At 52.2% G+C, this 18,300-nt stretch overlaps 1 protein-coding gene and 1 pseudogene across 1 annotated transcript; one reads left to right on the top strand and one right to left on the bottom strand.

Moving 5' to 3' along the window:
• Nucleotides 1-4,673: 4,673 nt before the first annotated feature.
• On the bottom strand, nucleotides 4,674-5,613 carry LOC134368556 (olfactory receptor 10R2-like; annotated as a pseudogene).
• A 91-nt stretch (nucleotides 5,614-5,704) lies between these two features.
• LOC134368555 (olfactory receptor 13H1-like) lies at nucleotides 5,705-17,792 on the top strand. The gene is made up of 4 exons (XM_063084988.1): nucleotides 5,705-5,826; nucleotides 6,064-6,230; nucleotides 6,338-6,468; nucleotides 16,926-17,792. The coding sequence occupies exons 1-4, from the start codon at nucleotides 5,705-5,707 to the stop codon at nucleotides 17,790-17,792; spliced, it is 1,287 nt and encodes a 428-aa protein (XP_062941058.1).
• Nucleotides 17,793-18,300: the final 508 nt, after the last annotated feature.

Raw genomic sequence — 18,300 nt, 5'->3', positions numbered from 1 at the left:
TTCTGAGGTGCAAGTGGCTACCGAATGAATGAAATGAGGTAGCAGATAGAAATAGGAGCGAACCAATGAAGCTGTCGGTCCACAGCTCAGCAGGAGCCCGGGAGAGCAGCGTGTGAAAGAATAGTGTAGACAGAAGCGCTTCTGCACGACACGAATCGTGTCTAAGGAGAAGGCGCTCACCTAACACATGCGCAATAACGCACAAGTTAAAACGGTAGGAGGAAGTTTAGATGAGCTTTATTGATCTTGGGATGGTGAAAATCTTCTAAGCCTACTAGGAATGAATAATAATCAACAAGAACATTTATTGGGTGAGTACTTGCAGTCACTGTCCTAAGCACAAGACAGGAATTAGCTCACTTATCCAGAAACACATCACGTTTAGTTTTGGTCGTCTAAAGATAGCCACTAAAGTGTTGAGACCACAGGTGATTTTTATTGTCTTTTCCAAACTTGCCCATATTTTCTTTCTTTCTTTTTCTTTTTACAGTGAACATGTATTACATTTGTAAGAAGAAAAAAATTCTTAAGACAGTTTTTCCTCAATTGTTGCTGAGAAAAACTTGTAGTTAGTTCCCAAGAGAACCACTTTGTAGAAGCTTTAATTATCCTGTTCAATTCATGGGAGACCGTATTTTTCCTCGCAAGGTTCTTCTAATTGGCACCTTTTCCTGATGCAATGAGGAGGACTGTGCTATGATGAAGTCCGCGAAGTCACTGAGCCTCGGGGCCAACGCTCCACAGCTTCCCTGTCTGCAGCTTTGACTTGCTTCCAGGAAACACCCCTTTCTAAATTCTCCACACAGTGCTCGTCCTGCCTTGACAGTGGTTCCTCCAGAGGGCACGTGACAGTTTCCTTCATCAGCATGTCCTAAATATTACACAATGGGGTTTTTTCTTCTGCCCTTTCCATGCACTCACGTATAAACACAAGTGCGCGCGAACACAAAAACTACGCACATAGACGGGGCTGCTCAGCAAATAACCCCAGAGCACCAGTCCCGGCAAGCGCTCTGGCAGTCAAAGCCTTTGTGTTTCTGAATCAGAGAGGACTTGCTGGGAATGTATTAAATACATTTTAGAACCCATTAGGCATAGTCTGTGATGATGAAGCCTCACAGGTGACAGGGCCAGGGTGTATACATTCGAGGAAGGTGATTGCTAAGTAAGACATGCTCAACATCTTTCTTGAATTCCTGGGCTTCAGATCACTACAGCCACATGAACTCGGATGCTCTGTAGTCACCTGACACCCAACCAGCTCTCAACAGATCCCTCTCCCCCACACTACAAGTGTTTCCCACTCCTATGTTCTCTGTCTTGGTGACAGGCATTTCCACAGACCGCCTGCTATCATCTCACCTTCCACCAATCGATTCCCTTCGATATGTCTTGTCCACGCTCCCTAGGCCACCCTAGGCCAGGCTGGCATCATCTCTCACCCGTCTGACAAGAACAGCCTCTCCCTGGTCTGTACAGATTCCTGGGCCCCTTCCCTAGAGATTGGGCCTGAGTCGGGCCCTCTGTCCTTCAGGAGGGGGATCGGAACGGCATCGGCCGGCCTAATATGGACCGGGGAAGAGCCCAGCCCTACATACCAGGGCTGGTGGGTCTGCCCTTGTGTCACCCAGTGCAGGTCACGGAGGGCCACTGGCCTCCAGAGGGCTCCTGTGCTGGACCCCGGACTCTCGGGGTGGGGGCCTGGTGGGAAGCCCCTGTTGGCCTTTCGACCTTGGTCTTCTCTTAACACCCCGTCCTACCCTCCCCGCTGCCACTTGGAGACAGTGAATGGCAGCCACGCGGGGCCAGGACCAGCCTGTCTGGGAATGGAGAGGCTGCCCTGCTCTGAGCAACTCAGCTGATCCTCAAGGCACTGCCCACTGACGAGGAAGGGCGCCTGCCATTGACGGCCCTCCAGATGGTGTTCATGCCCTTCTCATGGCCTTGGCATGATCTGGGCCCCACCCACGACTGGGAAGTGACCTTCCCCCCTCCCTTCGGTCCCCTGTGCTGCCAGACACCCACCCACGGCCTGGGAGTGGCCTGACCCACTGCCTGTGCTTCCCCAAAGGCCACATGTGTGCGCGTGCGCGTGTACGTGTGCATGTGTGCGTGCGTGCTTGTGTGCGTGTGTGTGCGGGTATGTGTGCGTGTGTGTGCGTGTGTGTGCATGCGTGTGTGTGCATGTGCGTGCGTGTGTGTGCATGTGTGTGTGCGTGTGCCCGTGCGCACGCGAATGGGGATATGGGAGATGGCATTCTAAGGAGGGGGCTGCCTGGGCAAGGGGGACCAATCAGTAGTCTTTAATCTTTAAAACATTTTATTGTGGAAATTACGTATCTACACAACAGTAAGAATAATATTGAAAAACAAAGGTACCCTTCATCCAGATTCAACAGCTGTCAGCATTTTGCTAGTTTATTTTGAAAGTAGGGGAGGATTTAGGGATGTGAGCAGTGGGAGTTAATGTTTCTCAAGGTGGGAGAGGAAGAGGCACCCGCCTAAGCTTGCTCCAATAAAGGGGTGCTCACTGCAAGCTACAAGGGCTTGGTGTCCCTCTTGCCGCCCCCCCAACCGGGTTGCAGCATTGTCCAGCCCTGAGGGCAAGTGCAGCATGATGGGGGAGGGCAACGTGGAAGGGCTCGGTGCTGCCCTGAACTTCGGCCAATCCCCACTGCCACTAGTTTGGCACCTGCGTGCTTGACTCTGGGCCATGTGTCACTCTCCGTGAATCATCCCATGCAACCCTCCCCACAATCCCAGCAGGTGTGGGACAGTATTGCCCCAGGTGATAGCACCTGGGCCTATGTTTGGGCGTAGCATTGATAGCACTGGGCTGTCTCCAGGAATTTGCTGGTCTGTCTCCCACACTAGTGTGTGAGCTCTCGGGTGGAGCGTGTCATGGATTCTTTTCCATAGCTGTCCTCTTCTTTCAGTGACTTGCTGTGGCCTTGTAAGTGACCAGAGAGCAGGCAGGGCTGGGCACTAGGATAAAGGGCCCACATGGTTCCTACCCTTCAAGATTGGCCACTCCTATCTAGGAGCGCCCCTCTGGTGGCTCCGAGGGCGGGGTCCTCGCCGAGGCACGATGAGGGACGTGCTAGGAGCAGTGAACTGAGGGGAGTGGGCAAGCCTGGAAGTAGCTAACGCTTACGTTTTTGTTTTTGTTTTTTATGCCTCATTTAGGAATGCTTTTTGGGTTCACATCATAAGGAAATGTGTCATTGATTGAACACGAAGTCCAGAGGGAGGTGGTCTTGGTGTCGGTTTAGTTGCTCAGTGGAGGGTCTGTCGGGGCCCTCGGCTCCCTCCTTCTTGACCCTTTCAATAGTGTGTGGGTGCTCCTAGGTTTTGTGCTGGGGATGATTCAGCCCTCCCTAGGAATGACTAGCAAGTAAGCATTGTTTTAGTGCCTAATGGCCCGGGCTAATTTGTGAGCTTCTTGAAGGCAGGGACCTTGTCTTAAGCTTTTCTGGGCTAGGCCCAGTGTCTGGTACACACGAGGCCCTCATTCATTCATTCACGCGTTCATTTAAGAAATATTTCCTGCGAAGTGCTATGGTGGAGTGGACCACAGGGCTCCCTGGCACTTACCCAGCCTGTGGGGTGGGAGTGGGGTGAGCAAACACTTTCTCCAGATCACTACACCCGACCTTCATCCCCGAATCGCAGAGGTCTCGGCCCAGGAGGATATTGAAAGTTTTCAGTGCATCAGCAGCTGGGATCCAAAGGTATCTCTGTGCCAGAACCAAGGGGGGTTCACAGTTCAGGTCAGTTACCATTTGTTGAGCACCTGTTATGTGCCAGGTGCTGGGGTGACAGAGAGTCATGACAGTTCTTGCCTTTAAGGAGGCTCCAGGCCAGTTGGGGGTAGTGGATGAAGCACACGCACATGGAGCCGTGGAGGAGGGGCACCTCCCCCCCTGGCGTGTCCGTGAAGGGCCGTCTGCACGGATTCGGGAGCAAGTGGCCTATAAGTGGGATTCAAAGGACGAGGAGGCGTGAGCTGGCCCGGAAGCTTAGGAACAGGGCAGATCCTGAAACGCCTCAGTGAGGATGGTGAGCGTGTGCAGGGTGCAGTGTGGTGTGGGCAGGTCACAGGCCCTTCAGTGCTGCCGCTGCTAACGCTAATGCTGCCACTTCGGTGTGCACTGTTGCATCTCAGCTGACCTCCAGGTCACTTTCTAGTGATGCAGGAATTCCGTGTCTGGGCCGGCTCAGCCTTTGCATCCAAACTTTACCTAGTTTGGATCTGGGAGCTCCTTGTATTTCTGTCCCCGCTGGCGTTTTGGCCAGAGAGGTGGCTGGCTTCACGTTTTGTTCGGGTCATGTCACGTCCTTCTGCCTGTCCACATGGCTGGCAGTGCTCCAGGTGGTCCTGGAATTGCTCCTGACGGGGTGGACACTGCAGAACTGCCCTGTCTCAGAAAACCTCAGGATTCTTCCCTTCTGTCTGACCACAGAAAAGGGCGCAGCGAGTTCTGGTGTGCTGAGAACCATGGCCAAGCACTCAAGGGGAGGACGGGCCACAGGGTGCATGACCTGAGGACTGACGGGGCTCTTGAAGGGGGCCGGGCTAGTCCTGGTGGCCGCGCCTTGCCTTCCCCGTCACCTGGAGCCAGGGTCACCTGGGGCCGGGGTCACCTGGTGCAGGGGTCACCTGCTGCTGCTCTTCAGCTGCTGTGGCACCCCAGGAGGCTCCTGAGGGCTCCCTTGACTTCCTTGTTCCTCAGGCTGTAGATCACAGGGTAGAGCATGGGGGTGACGTTGGTGTAGGTCAAGGACACGATTTTGTCCTGTCCTTGGGTGTAGCATGAGTGGGGCAAATGTAGATGAATATTGCACAGCCATAGTGCAGGAGAGAGACCAGCAGGTGCCCAGCACAGGTGGAGAAGGCTTTGCTCCTGCCCTCAGCAGAGTGGATGCTGAGGACGGCGCTGATAATGAATCCGTAGGACAGCACGATGAGCATGGACGGGAGCAGCAGGACGAGCGTGCAGACACGAGGAAGACTGCCATCTCGTTGGCTCGCGTGTCTGCGCAGGCCAGGAATAGCACCGCAGGGATGTTGCAGAAGAAATGGTCGACCTCACGGGCCTGGCAGAAGGGCCGGAGGAATATCAGCGTGGTGAGGGTGAGTGAGAGGGCAAAGCTGCCGACACATGCCAGAGACAGCATGTGCAGGCACAGGGCCCTGGTGATAATGATTGTGTAGCGCAGGGGGTGGCAGACGGCCACGAAGTGGTCATAGGCCATGGCGGCCAGGAGGAAACACTCTGCCCCACCAAGGGCGACGAAGAGTTGCATCTGCAGGGCACAGCCCAGGAAGGGCATCCGCTGGTTCCCAGACAGGAAGTTGACCAGCATGTTGGGGACAATGAACAGTACATAGCCAGTTTCAATGGTGGACAGGTTTCGAAGGAAGAAATACATGGGGGTCTGGAGACAGGAGTCCGTGAGGGTGACGAGCACAATAGTCATGTGCCCCGCTAGGGTGACAAGATGCAGGATTAGAAAGAGTCCAAAAAGGGGGATTTGCAGCTGGGCCAGGTCTCCAAAGCCCAAGATGATAAACTCAGAGCCTAGGGTGTGGTTTTTCCAGCACGTGTCCATCCTGTGTTCTCTGCCGCAGGACTGCTGGCTGGAAAGGACAGCTTTCTAGCAATTGTCCAAGTCACAGGAAACCCTGGAGCCCTTTCCACGCATGGACGGGAGCGCACCCGGCTCACCAGGCCCTGCCAGCTCCTTCCCCAGGCTCGGCCCTCACCTCCATCCAATTAGCCTCCTGAATTCCTCCCTCTGTTCACTGAGAACAAAGAACGGCTGGTGAGATGCTGCTTTAGTTCCCCGGCTGTGCTCTTACAGAAACGAACCAAGACGAGCGAGTTGTAAACGTGCAGTTGATTTTCACAGGCCCTGAAGACAACCCTCCTGCCAGAGCCGTCCTGCGCTTGCAGCGTTGTCTGCGGTGGGGGTCTGGAGTTTGATGGAGACGGGGTCTGCAGGATCACTGCTGCTCTAGGGAATTCCTGCAGGGCGTGAGCTCTGGCCAGTTCATCTCAGGCACTTGCAACGTTGCTACCTGCAGCCGAGGGCTGTGAAGCGGGTGCTGGAGAGGAAGGGGGCAGAGCCGGCACGAGCTGCTGCCCCTCCTGTGCCTGCACGCCTCAGCTGCAGGGAGGCCCGGCCTTTGTGCCACCCCTTTCCAGACCCCTCCCCTGACGCCCTAGGTGGGCTAGCCCCTTTCCTGTGTCCCCACAGCACCCTGGGCTTCAGCCGTCATATTATGCACCACCGAGGCTGTAATTCTTGGCTTATTCTCGGTGTTCCCCAACAGCCTATGAGCTCCACGGGGACGAGAAGCGTCTGCCCTCAGCCCCTTCCACAGTGGCTGGCGCAGTTAGAGGACGCATGAGGGCTCGTGGCTCATTTGTGCATCCTCTGCAGCCAGCAGTGTGCGGGCCTCGAGTGAGCAAAGCAGGGGGCACAGGGGTGGGCGGCTCACAGGGTCGGCGCGAACGGGACAGTTAGGACAGTCAGGACAGTCGGGGAGGACGTTTTCTCAGGGCCGCGGGGTCGAGCGCCGGCCGTCCACGCCGTCGGCTGGTCAGCTTCCCAGACTCCGGGGGACGCGTTGCTTCTTCCTTCCCTCGGCAGCACCCGAGTTACAAGGAGCAACCCTGCGATGAGCCTCCAGGTTCTTCCCGTGCATCCCTCCATCACAGCAGTGGAGACGAGGAGAAAGTTTCTAAAGATCCTGCAGATGAAGCAAATCAATAGTCAACAGGCGTTCACGGCCCTGTGGAAGCCCAGTTGCCCCTTAAAGGGGCTCGCTGCTTAGCGACCTGCCATTTCTATGGGGACCACTGAGGCTCAAAGCGCGTTCGGTGAAACCAGAAAACCCAGTCTGAAGACAGCTCTGGTTGCAAGTTGCACTAAGTGTCACGTACCTAACAGACACCGGGAGTCTTTGAGCTGAGCAGGTCCCTAGGGGCGACGTGCCCACTCCTCACGTCAGAGCAGATGGTCACAAAGTCTTCTTCCCTGGGTGGCCCGTGCCCTGCTCCTGTCCCCACCCCTGGCCTCTCCCCAGAAATCACAGTAAGCCCCTGCCTGAAGCCCCCTGTCCTGACGGAGCCCAAACCCGGGCTTTCCCCTCTGCCATCTCCCCCACCCTTGGTCATGGGAGCCACGGCTGGCAGGACTGGCAGAGAGCAGGGTGGCCAGCTTCCCTTCAGACAGAGGCCCCACAGCTGGCGCTCAACCCCTCCCGTGACCCAGCCCATCTTCCCACCCTCCGTGCTCAGCCTTCCCACGAGCCCCTTGTGCTCTCCCTTGAAAATTCTGTCTGTGGGTGAGAACGTGCTTGCTGGGCTCGTGTTTGTCTTCCTCGGACGCTTGCACTCTGTCCCCCCATGAGAATGCTGCAGAAATGTGGGGATTTCTTTGTTTATTTGGTCCTTAAACCTTGAAAATACAGAAAACACGGAAGCAAGAGTAGAAGTCACACACGATCCAAGCACTTCAAAAGTGACAGTCGGAGTGAAAGTTTCTGCTCCCTCAGTCCTTCTCTACACTCCCTGGAGAACCCTTCTTAGCAGTGAGGGGCGTTTGCTCCCCACTTTGTCCTGTGCATAGAAACTCAGATTCACGCGCTCACATACACACACATGCGCTCACACACAGGCGCTTACACACATGCACACATGCACACACATGGACACGTGCACACACAGGCACAAGCGTGCACACACATGGACACGTGCACACACATGGGCATGCACGCACGCACACACGCACACACATGGACACGTGCACACACATGGACAAACACTCACAGACATGGAAACGTGCACATTCATGGACACACACTCACACACAGGCACACGCACGCACACATGGAGACGTGGACACACATGGACATGCACTCACACACATGGACATGCACTCACACACAGGCACACACGTGCACACACATGGACATGCACTCACACACACACACATGCTCACACAGGCACATGCGTGCACACACATGGACACGTGCACACACATGGACATGCACTCACACACATGGACACGCACTCGCACACATGGACACACACTCACACACAGGCACACACACACACACAAAAGGACATGCACTCACACACGCACACACGCTCACACACATGCATACGTGTGCTCACACTCACACATTTATGAGGTTCTTCAAAAAGTCTGTGGAAAAGTAGAATTAAAATACAATGCAAACCTTTCCACGAACTTTCTGAGGTACACTCTTACCCGCTCATGCATATACGCATGCTCAGACACATACACACAGAAAGAAACATAAATAAAATGTGACCAAAATGCACTGTCATGTAATCAGTCTTTTATGACTTCGATGCTGAAGTGGCTTCCTGTGTTTCCTTCTTACGTTCCATGGTACAAAGCACATCCTGGGGTACAGCACAGAGCAGCTGCCAGGCTGTGGAGACTGCCAGCGTGTTCTTCCCTGCTCGTTTCTTATGTCCCTGAGCACCCATGGAGAAGAGGCCCAGGGTTACCTGGAAGGGGCAGATCCAGTAGCTGAAGGAGAAATACAGGCAGCAGCCCTGTGGGAGATTGTTCTGGTACCGTCTGCTGTTGATGAGAACCCAAGAGCGATGAACAGCCCATCCTCAGGGCAGCAGGGGCAGGGCCACGGGGCCTGGACCTGGCAGCACCACTTCCCAGGACCCAGATGGTGTCTTTCCAGCCTGTTTGGACCACAGGGAGCAGCCCTCGGAAGTATAGCTGATGGTTGTTAGGAAGGGAGTGTCCTTAGAGGAGTTGCCACGGCCTGTGACTTGCGTTAAGTAGCAGTGAAGGCAGGACTGAGAAAGTCCTAGGAGAGGTCAGGAAGGAGGCCGTACTGGGATCCCTGCACTGAGGGGCGTGCCTTCCCCAGGTCACACAGCTGGACCCAAATCCCAATCCCGATGACTTGTGTTTCGTTCGCAAACCTTGGATACAGTTTAGGTCCTGACAATGTTATTTCAGTCAGATCTGCTAAATCTGCAGTCCCCATTGTAGAATTAATTACCATTACGTGAATCAGCCTCAGGCTGATTTGAGAGGCAGGTAACATACAGGTTTGGCTGGGGTCGAATCCAGGGACCAGTCCTTGCTAGAGAGAAGCTCAAAGTGGGCAATGGAGCCTGAGATTGGGGCATTGGAACCGACACCCGCCCACACCCCCCACTGAGATTCCCTGGTTCTTTGTAACAACTAGGAGGCTCTCAGGGCCTCCCTTGTTAATATGCAAAATCAGAGTCATCGAAGTGGCTTCCTTCTCTGAGTGACCTGGGGAATAAGAGCTATGGAACCTTGAGAATGCTGCTCCTCAGCTGACCTAACCTCCTGTCTCATGCCTACGTCTCCCCAAGGCCAGCATATCCACACCCTGACAACTCCTGATCTAGGTGTAGCCCAGTGTCCACCCTGTACCACGGTCCACATCTCGGTAGAGTAGGGCCACAGTTGCTTCCGTGCAGACCAGTAAGCTCCGTCGTCCCATGCATTCCTATATTCATGTGTCACCTGCATTCATAAAGCTGCCTCACCTACCAGTTGCAGACGCCAGGTCCTATTGTTCAGAAAAGCCTCCCAGATGCCCTTGCCCTTTCTAGGAATACCAGCGCCAAGGTCAAAGCCATTGCCACATCCTGGAAGTTACATTCTTTTTCTTTTCTTTTTCCTTTTTTAAAGAAAGAAAGGCAAAGAGAGAGAAAAAAGACAGGCAGGAAGACACACAGAAACAAAGAAAGAAAAAAGACAATGAAGAAAAACAGAAAAGGAAAGAACGATGGATAGATACACAGAAATGGAAGGGAGGAAGGAAGGAAGGAAGGAAGGAAGGAAGGAAGGAAGGAAGGAAGGAAGGAAGGAAGGAAGGAAGGAAGGAAGGAAGGAAGGAAGGAAGGAAGGAAGGAAAGGAAGGAAGGAAGGAAGGAACGAAAGGAAGGAAGGAGGAAGGAAGGATTGAAGGAAGGAAGGAAGGAATGAAAGAAGGAAGGAAAGGAAGGAGGGAAAGGAAGGAAAGAAGGAAGGAAGGAAGGAGGGAAAGGAAGGAAGGAAGGAAGGAAGGAAGGAAGGAAGGAAGGAAGGAAGGAAGGAAGGAAGGAAAGGAAAGGAAATAAAGAGAGAAAGAGAGAGACTGAGACAGAGAGAAGATCCTGCTGAAAGCGAGACCGGCTACCATATGACAAGTGACCGTCCCTTGCAGGGCCAGCACAGTGCTGGGTGATGGGCTCTAGGCGGTGGCAGGGACAAGGCCCACACCCCAAAGCAGAAAACAGGACCCCAGACAACTCTGCTGGAGCTTAGGATCACTCGCAATCTCCTCTGAATCATTCCAGCCGTTTCTGCCTCTGCCTCCGCCACCAGAGGGGCTGCCGACACCAAGGTGGGCGTGTGGCAGTTTTCTAGCCGCTCCACTTTTCTCTTCCTCTTTCCTGCCCTCTGGCCCCCTCTGCTCTTGGCCACAGTTTCGAAAACAGAAGCTCTTCTGTTGGAACGGAGAGAGCAGCCATGGTGACTGCGGGGCTCTCTCAGCAGTGACAGCTCGGGGACCGCCACTCTCAAAATTATCCCGGTTTTCTGCATCTGGCTCCAGTTGGATACCAGTTAGATCCCAGTTAGAGACCATGGACTCTGATAGGATTGGGGGCAACACAGAACCGAGTTCTGGGAACATCATGGTGCTGGGCCTGGACGTTGGCTTGTCTCCTAAGTTCGGTGTCTGTAGGGCCGGCGTGGATGTTTGTGTGCATCCTATTAACTATCTGGACTCTTTGAAAGGGAAAGTCCTGATTGGGGCCTCAGGACTTCTTTGGTTTCTTAGCTGGCACTTCTGCCCCACGGTGAACTCTGCCCCGCCCCCTTCACCACATTGCCCGTGGGGAGGAGGCCACAGACACCCCCGTACCTGGACACTGAGCTCTGCTCAGTGGAACCGTCTCATGTGTTGGGTGAAAACGTGACGAAGCAATCTGGTTGGCCGTGCTTTTCTCACTTGAGTTCAGTAATTACAGGTTCTCTGTGTGTTGAAAAGGGTAGCTACAGACTGGCAGGTTAATTTCATTTTCTAGTATTTGGGGTGACCACAAAGAATTGCAAAGTCAGAATTGCCTGAAGGTAGGTACGTGTCAGAGTTTTAGGCTCACCAGGCAGGTGCCCCCTTGCTTTCTTCCCTTAGGTGCTGAGACTCCAGGGAAAGAGCTGGGCACTGCCATGGACTGGCTCTCTGAGGGAAAATGTGCCAGCTAGAGGTCAGGGGGCACTGCTGCCACCCCAAGACAGAAAAAGAACCTCTCTGCTGCCATCATCTTGGGCTCTTCACAGTTAACCAGATCTCTCAGATGGCAAAGTTGACGCCAGACAGTCTAACCTTTTTCTGTCTCTCTTCATCCCGCCTGGAAGATTGGAGCACAGAGTGTCTGATGGAGCCCTCTTAACTCCCAATACAGGTAGACACCGAGCTTCTTCTGTAACATGAGCAAGCAGATCTACCATTAGGGTTCTATTGGTCAAAAGTAGCAGAAACCGGACGGAATAACCACAAAAATTCCTTGAACTATTTAAGTCAAGTGCACACTTACGACAGCGGGGACCGGAGAGGGGTGGAGAGAAACGGGTAAAGGGGCATGAAAATCAAGTACAATGTATTTTGAGAAGTAAAATAACAAAAACCCCAAAGGAGCAGAAACCAATTCCAAGTAGCCCAGGAAACCATGGGAGCTTGTTATATGAGTACCAGGTTGGGGGTAGGGGGTGGGGGTGGGGGTGGGGTAGTTGTCTCCCAGAAACTCAGATAGGAGCAAAGTGGAACCAGAGACTCAGACACCATCAGGACTGCCCCCTTCCCTGTCTTTCATCCCTGTGGATGTGCTTTGCTCTTCCTTTGCTCTGAAGACGTTTCATCTGCACCTTCTGTTAAAAGGGCTGCAAAGATGGCCAACAGCTTCCAGTCCAGGTGTGGGGTAACTTGAAAATCCTCCTGTTATACAACATTCCCGGGACTCTCTCTGTGTCTCAAATATCCACTAAGAGACAGCCAGAAGGGCCTTCTGAATGTGGTCTCCATGCAGTGCTTGCTAAGGAGACAAATTGGAGGAGATGCTGGCAAATGGATGTCACGTGAAGTACATGACATCCATCTCAAGATGCAGTAGTCAATGGAGACCCCGGTCTGTCTAGCTCCTTTCTGCGCCGTCCCCCTGTGGTGTGGTCTCAGTGGTAAAAGCTGCCTCAGTGTCACCCTACCCTTATTCCCAGTCATATCCCAGGCCACTAAATGGAAAAACAACAAAGGAGGGACACGGCATGGAAAACCAGCCTGAGAATAAGGAAATGACCTACCCGAGGTTGACCTGCGAACAGATAACGTCATCCTTCCACTCAGTCTCAGTCTTTCTGCACATCCTCTTCAGCCTATGAGCTCTCACTTCCGGAATGAGCATTTATTGTGTGGTGACAGATGGGCCCCTAGAGCCTGGCAAGGTGCCTGGCACTTCATAGATGCTAAATAAATATTCATGGAATGAATGAATAAAGAAGGCAAAAGGTGCTCATATGGCCTTGGGGGTGAAGGACGGTGTCTCCCAGACGTGAGCATTTATGTCCAGGAAAGGATTTCCCAACGGGACAGACACTGAGTGTGGGTTTGGGAGAGAAGCCAACTTTTGCTAACATGGCTTCAGGTTCCCTGAGGCTTGGGCTGTTCCACAGTCAGGACTTGCTGTCTCTGCAGCCCACAGGGTGAGATAACAGGAAGCCTCTCAATTGAGATGCAGAAATCGCTGTTTAGCATGTCTGCCTGTCTTTTCCTTTCCTTCAGTACTTTCTCCTCTGGCCAGAGCAGATTCTCTGGACATCTGGATCTTTCCTCCCGTCCCATTTGTGAGCTCGGTGTGCACATTTTGTTTTTTTGTTTTTTTTAATCTGAAAAACTTTTATTGATTATGCATATTCATGTGGCACAGAGCTGACCGTCAGCAGCTGTGCCCACGATGCGGCGAGCAGATCAGTGCTATCAGTGTGCCCACCACCTGCAACTGCAATTACTCCCCGGGCGTGCACACTTTAAAGTGCAGCAAACTTGCCCTCCAAAGATGCTGCTCCAATGCACACCATCATCAACAGCACGGCAGTGCTTCTAGCCTCACATCCTGCGCTCAGAAATGTTTTCAGCACTCCAGAAGATGAAAATATCCACCCGTGTGTCTTTCTAGATGTTTTAGTGTTTCGTTTGTCTACGTTTACTCTTTGATCCCCTGAGACTGATTTTGGTGAAAGGAGTAAGGTGGGGATCCACTTTCGTGTGGTGCATATTTTCATGATAGCCAGTTGTCCACAACACCATTTATTGAATGTCGTCTTTATCAAATTTAACAAATGTTAAATTTCTCCCTTATCAGACACTAAATTTCCATATGAATTAAAAAAATCTACTTCTGGATTCTTAATTCTGTTTCATTGATCAGCATTCCTATTTCTTCTTCAACACTAAAATTTTCATGATCACGTTAGCTATTATTTAATTCATATTTCCCAGGACTTATTTCACTGAATTACATCCAACGTCCATGGGAAACATGGTGGGACTGCACTTAAGGGGAGACGAAGAAGCCCTACTGGCCTAGACTGATAACCCCCAGGAAGTGCTGATACAGGACCACCGTGCTCTGATCCTCATGTCCTGGGACCCACAGGGTGAGCCCGCACTCACGGGAGTAGGGGAGTGTTGGGGTTTTTCCCGCATGGACGCCTGCACTTACAGACTAGTTATACGTATATTCTCTCAGTTCCTCCTCCAAACCATGAAGTGAGGTAGCTGCTATTATTCGCTCCATGTCAAAGAGAAAACAAATCTAAAGCTGAGAGAGGTTAAGTGTCATAGCTCACCCAAAATTACACAGCCAGGAAAGGGTGGAGTTGAGCTTAGACCTCTGGAGATCTGTCTGGCTCCAGGTCAAGTTCATCCTCGGTCAAGTCTTGCCCTCAGTTTTCCTTCTAAGCAGCTGAATTCTAATTCTAAGCGTTGTAAACAGACTTAGTTCTAAAGCTGAATTCTTAATGTCTGCTTCGGATATGTCTCTTCGTTCTCCTATTAGTCTGTGCACTCCTGCTGACCTTTGCCTCCCTGGCAGCTGCCAGCACAGAGCCTGGAATAGAAAAGGCAGAAGCCCGTGCATTGGGCTGTGGGGCGGTAGCATGAACTTATTTGCTGTAATTCTCCGGCTCAAGGAGTAAGTGTGTTTGCTCCATGTTTACAAGTGTGGCTGCCCACAGAGGCCACTCACAGCCTCAGTGATATATATGGTTGGTGCACACCTCTAATTGTTTCCCCTGAGGCTTTCTTGCCAAGATCCTTTTGGATTTCCTCAGTCTCTGTCGGCTTCATAAGGCCCGCAGAGCTAACCCCCAAGGCAGCTCTCCCCTACTCAACCCAAACGCAGACTGCAAAGTCGGAATTACTTTCCGGAGCCACCTTGCAAGCCACATGACTCTTCCTAGAGTGTGAGTCTAGCTGGAGTCGTTCCGGGTAGAGCTGACCCTTGTGCGTCCCTAGCAAGAGGACTGGGCTTTTATATTACCCATCCTGGCTTCACTGCATCCCGGAGTCATGGGCAATGGGGTAACAGTGCAGGGCTATCAGATAACCCAGATTCAGGCGGCTTTCTTGGCAAAGCTCAGGCCTCTGCAATCCTTGGCAATCTTGTGCTTCCGGAGATGCCCTCTGCACCTATCCCTGGTGGGCCTCAGAAACTGGGGATCAAGTAGCTAGGAAACGTCGGTATTTATGGAAAAGGAGTAAAATTTAGCCTCCACTCCTGGGAAAGAAGAAATCCTCATCTCTGCCCACGTGTTCACTTTCCACTCTATGGCCTGCTTTTCAGAAGCAGAAGCCAATTGCTGTTCAGCCCCCAGTCTCTGAAGAAGGCATCAGGAAATAATTCATGGGTTGTTGCTGTGCACAGTTCTTAGGTCCTTAATGCTGTTTTAATCTCTTCCATCGAGCTCCTCACCTCCCTAGTGCTGGGCCCGCGGGCCTCTGACTGAGGGCAAGGCCTCACCGAGCTGAGACGGCAGCTCTCTCCTCCACGAGGGAGACGGCACGTGAGCACTGCAGGCAAGGGAAGACTTCGTGGCCGTCCAAAGGGTCCCTGAAATCGGGCAAACACGTCAGCGTCTGACAAGAGTTACAAACATCTCACCGCGTTCGTCCCAAAGCCGACTTAACCTTGGGGAAACAGAGCTTGGCTCAGAGTCTCAGCAGGAAGGGGCTCTGGTCTGATTCTGTCCAGCACCGTCACTGAGTGTTTGGGCTCCTTCCGTGAAGGGGGCCTGGCTGCAGAGCTGGAAGAAGCTTGGCTCGTTTGAGTCAGCTGCTCCACCCATCTCACAGGCGCGATTTGCTGACAATCCCGCCTTCCACCCTCTGGGGTGGAGGTGGGGCTGGGATATCATTTTTGGAAATGCATGTCACTCATGGAAGTCTCGGTGAAGAGCACGTGGAGACCTTTCTCTTGCAGGTGGTGTTGACAGTGCCTCAGTGGCGCGGGGTAGTTTTGCGTGCAAAGAGGCAGCGTAGGCCACTTTCCTCTGACCTCCAGGTGGAGTCTGCAGAAGAGCAAGGTCAGTCCACTTACTCAAGCACATGTGCATGACATTGGAGTTGGCCCTGACGGCAGCAAGAAGTGACCACCTTCCCAAATGACGAACCCTTTCTGTGCTGTAGCACACTCAGCAGCCTTTGCACCAGGAACTGGCTGTGGAGCAAGCCCTACCAGAGGCTCGTGAAAATCTGTGTTTGCTCTTCACACCCAGGTATGCACACTACTGAGGGTAAATGAGCCTTTCCAGGGAATATTCAGGAAGGGGTGGTTTTAAATTATGAATATTTACAGGAAAACAGAGATCACATCTTTCCAAGTATAGAAACGGATGAAAATCTTTAGATGCCAGTTTGAAAATGTGTGTGTGTGTGTGTGTGTGTGTGTGTGCGTGTGTGTGTGTGTGTTTGTGTGTGTGTGTGTGTGTTTGAATAGTTTTATGAAATTCTTTGGGAGGGACCCTGCAATTAGTAAGCATCTGAAAAGCTGTCTGTGTTTCATCTCTCATTCCTACTTTAGGATGAAAGCTGAAAACCAGCAGGAAATGATCAAGTTGTTCTCGAACCAGTGGTTCTCAAACTTTAGATGCATTACAGACGCCTGCAGAGCTTGTTAAAACAGATTTGTGGGCCCCACTCCCAGAGTTCCTCACTCAGCAGGTCTGGGGTGGGGCCTGAGAATCTGTATCTCTCACAAGTACTAGAGGATGCTGACTTTCCAACCTTCCCTTTCTCCTTTCTTCTCTGCCTTGAGGAGTGACGAGCTGCTGGTTGAAGAGGTGGGAGGAAAGCATTGTGGATCTTTTGGTCTCAGCCCCAGTGTGGGAAGGGACTTAGGACCTTGAGTGTTGATTTCGAGTGAGTACAAGCCAATATTGTCCTGAGGACCTTTCCCCGTGCCGCTACACTGTCATTCTCCTGCTCCTGAATGAAGAGGCAGCCGGTTTCTTCTCGTGGTCAGGCCTCATTTAGTTTGGAGCAGGAGCTCATGGGAGGCTTGCTGGCCAGAAGGCTGGGTGGGTCCTTTGTTCTCTCTTCCTCCAATACTGTGTTCACACAATCCAGGGGTCCCGGTCATTTTTCCTGGAGGACTGCTTTTTTATTTTCCCCGCAGAGGATGCAGACACGGGTGTGGGTCACTGAAGCTGCTGGCAGGTTAGGGGCTGAAAACTTCAGAGGTGAGCTTATGTCAAGGGCTGCTGTGCTTTAAGCAACCTGATAGTATACTCGGTGAATTCCTTGCTGGCAAAGAGCTGATTCGTCTAACTTCTCTCCCCACCTGTAGCTGTGGATAGACGAAATGAATTACCAGGAAATTGGAAACCACAACAAAGTGACCGAATTCGTTCTCGTGGGACTGTCCAACCACCCCACATCCCAGAGTGTTCTTTTCTGGGCACTGATGTTTCTCTACATACTAACTTTGGCAGGAAACAGCATGATCGTTTTCCTGGTGGGAGTCAGTTCTCAGCTTCACACCCCAATGTATTTCTTCCTTGGTAACTCGTCTTTACTGGATCTCCTGTTCTCCACCAGTGCTTTACCCCTGATCATGGCGCACTCCCTGCAGAACTCTCCCACCATCTCCTACAGCTCCTGTTTTGCCCAGCTTGCCATCCGAGCCTTCTTGGCACTGGCTGAGTGTTTCCTTCTGGCCATTATGGCTTACGACCGAAACGTGGCTATCTCAAATCCACTCAGGTACACCTTGGTCATGTCTTCTCGAGTATGCACTTTAATGGCTTTGGTTGTGTGGGTGACAGCCTTCCTGCTCACTGTCGTGCCCATTCTGCTCTTCCCCATCAGTTTCTGTGGGCAAAATGCAGTCAATCACTTCTCCTGTGAAGTCCAAGCCATCTTCAAATTGCTCTGTTCTAACACCATTTCCCTAGAGGTTATGATGATGGTATGTGCTGTCATTTCAATGCCAGTACCTTTAACTTTCATCCTTATCTCTTACCTTTGTATCCTCAGGGCTGTCTTAAGAATCCATCCAACTGAGGCTAGGCTTAAGGACTTTTCCACATGTGGTTCTCACCTGGTCGTGGTCACCATCTACTTTGGGACACTAATATATATTTCTATGAGACCACAGGCCAAAAAGTCCCAAGATGGTGACTGTATGGGACACGCTCTGAGGTATGTCGTGTAAAAGCAAGGTGCAAGACAGCAAATATAGTTTGCTATGCTTGTGCAAAGCAAAAAAGGATGTCTATTCCTACCTGCTTATATCTCCATGGCATGACTTTGGAAGGATACAGAGCAACCTGGTTAATGGACTGGGGTGGAAGACTGCAGGTGAAGGGTAAGAGGGAGAGGCACTTTCCACTGTGTACCTTCGCGTAGGTCTGCAGGTTATTTTTACCATGTGCACACGTCACTCTTACAAAGGTAAAAATTAAAAATCCTCTCTTGTTTTGAAACAACGGGAAGGAGGTGGTTGAACGGAAGAGGCTAAGTGTCCAGGAGGGGAAGGTAGTCAGCAGCGAGGGCAGCAAGAGATGGGGCCTGATGTGAGGCGAGGGGAAGGAGGGCATGGCAAAGGAGAGGTACGTCACCAACGCCACTGACTTTGCCATCTCCTCCTTTATCGCTTCCGGTATGCCTGACATCGAGGGACACGAGGGAGCTCGCCAGACTTGGCCCATGATTGGAAAGTG

This window comes from Cynocephalus volans, chromosome X (genome assembly GCF_027409185.1).
Source record: "Cynocephalus volans isolate mCynVol1 chromosome X, mCynVol1.pri, whole genome shotgun sequence".
NCBI classification, from domain to species: Eukaryota; Metazoa; Chordata; class Mammalia; order Dermoptera; family Cynocephalidae; genus Cynocephalus; species Cynocephalus volans.
Note: the sequence above shows the minus strand (reverse complement) of the source record. Positions and strands in the feature narration are given on the sequence as shown.

Excerpts from the sequence above, each read along its gene's own strand:
- LOC134368555 (XM_063084988.1), top strand. The coding sequence starts at position 5,705 with ATGGACGGGAGCGCACCCGGCTCACCAGGCCCTGCCAGCTCCTTCCCC. Across the intron at positions 5,827-6,063 it reads CTGAGAACAAAGAACGGCTG|GCACTTGCAACGTTGCTACC; the intron begins GTGAGATGCTGC and ends AGTTCATCTCAG. Across the intron at positions 6,469-16,925 it reads CAGCAGTGTGCGGGCCTCGA|CTGTGGATAGACGAAATGAA; the intron begins GTGAGCAAAGCA and ends CCCCACCTGTAG.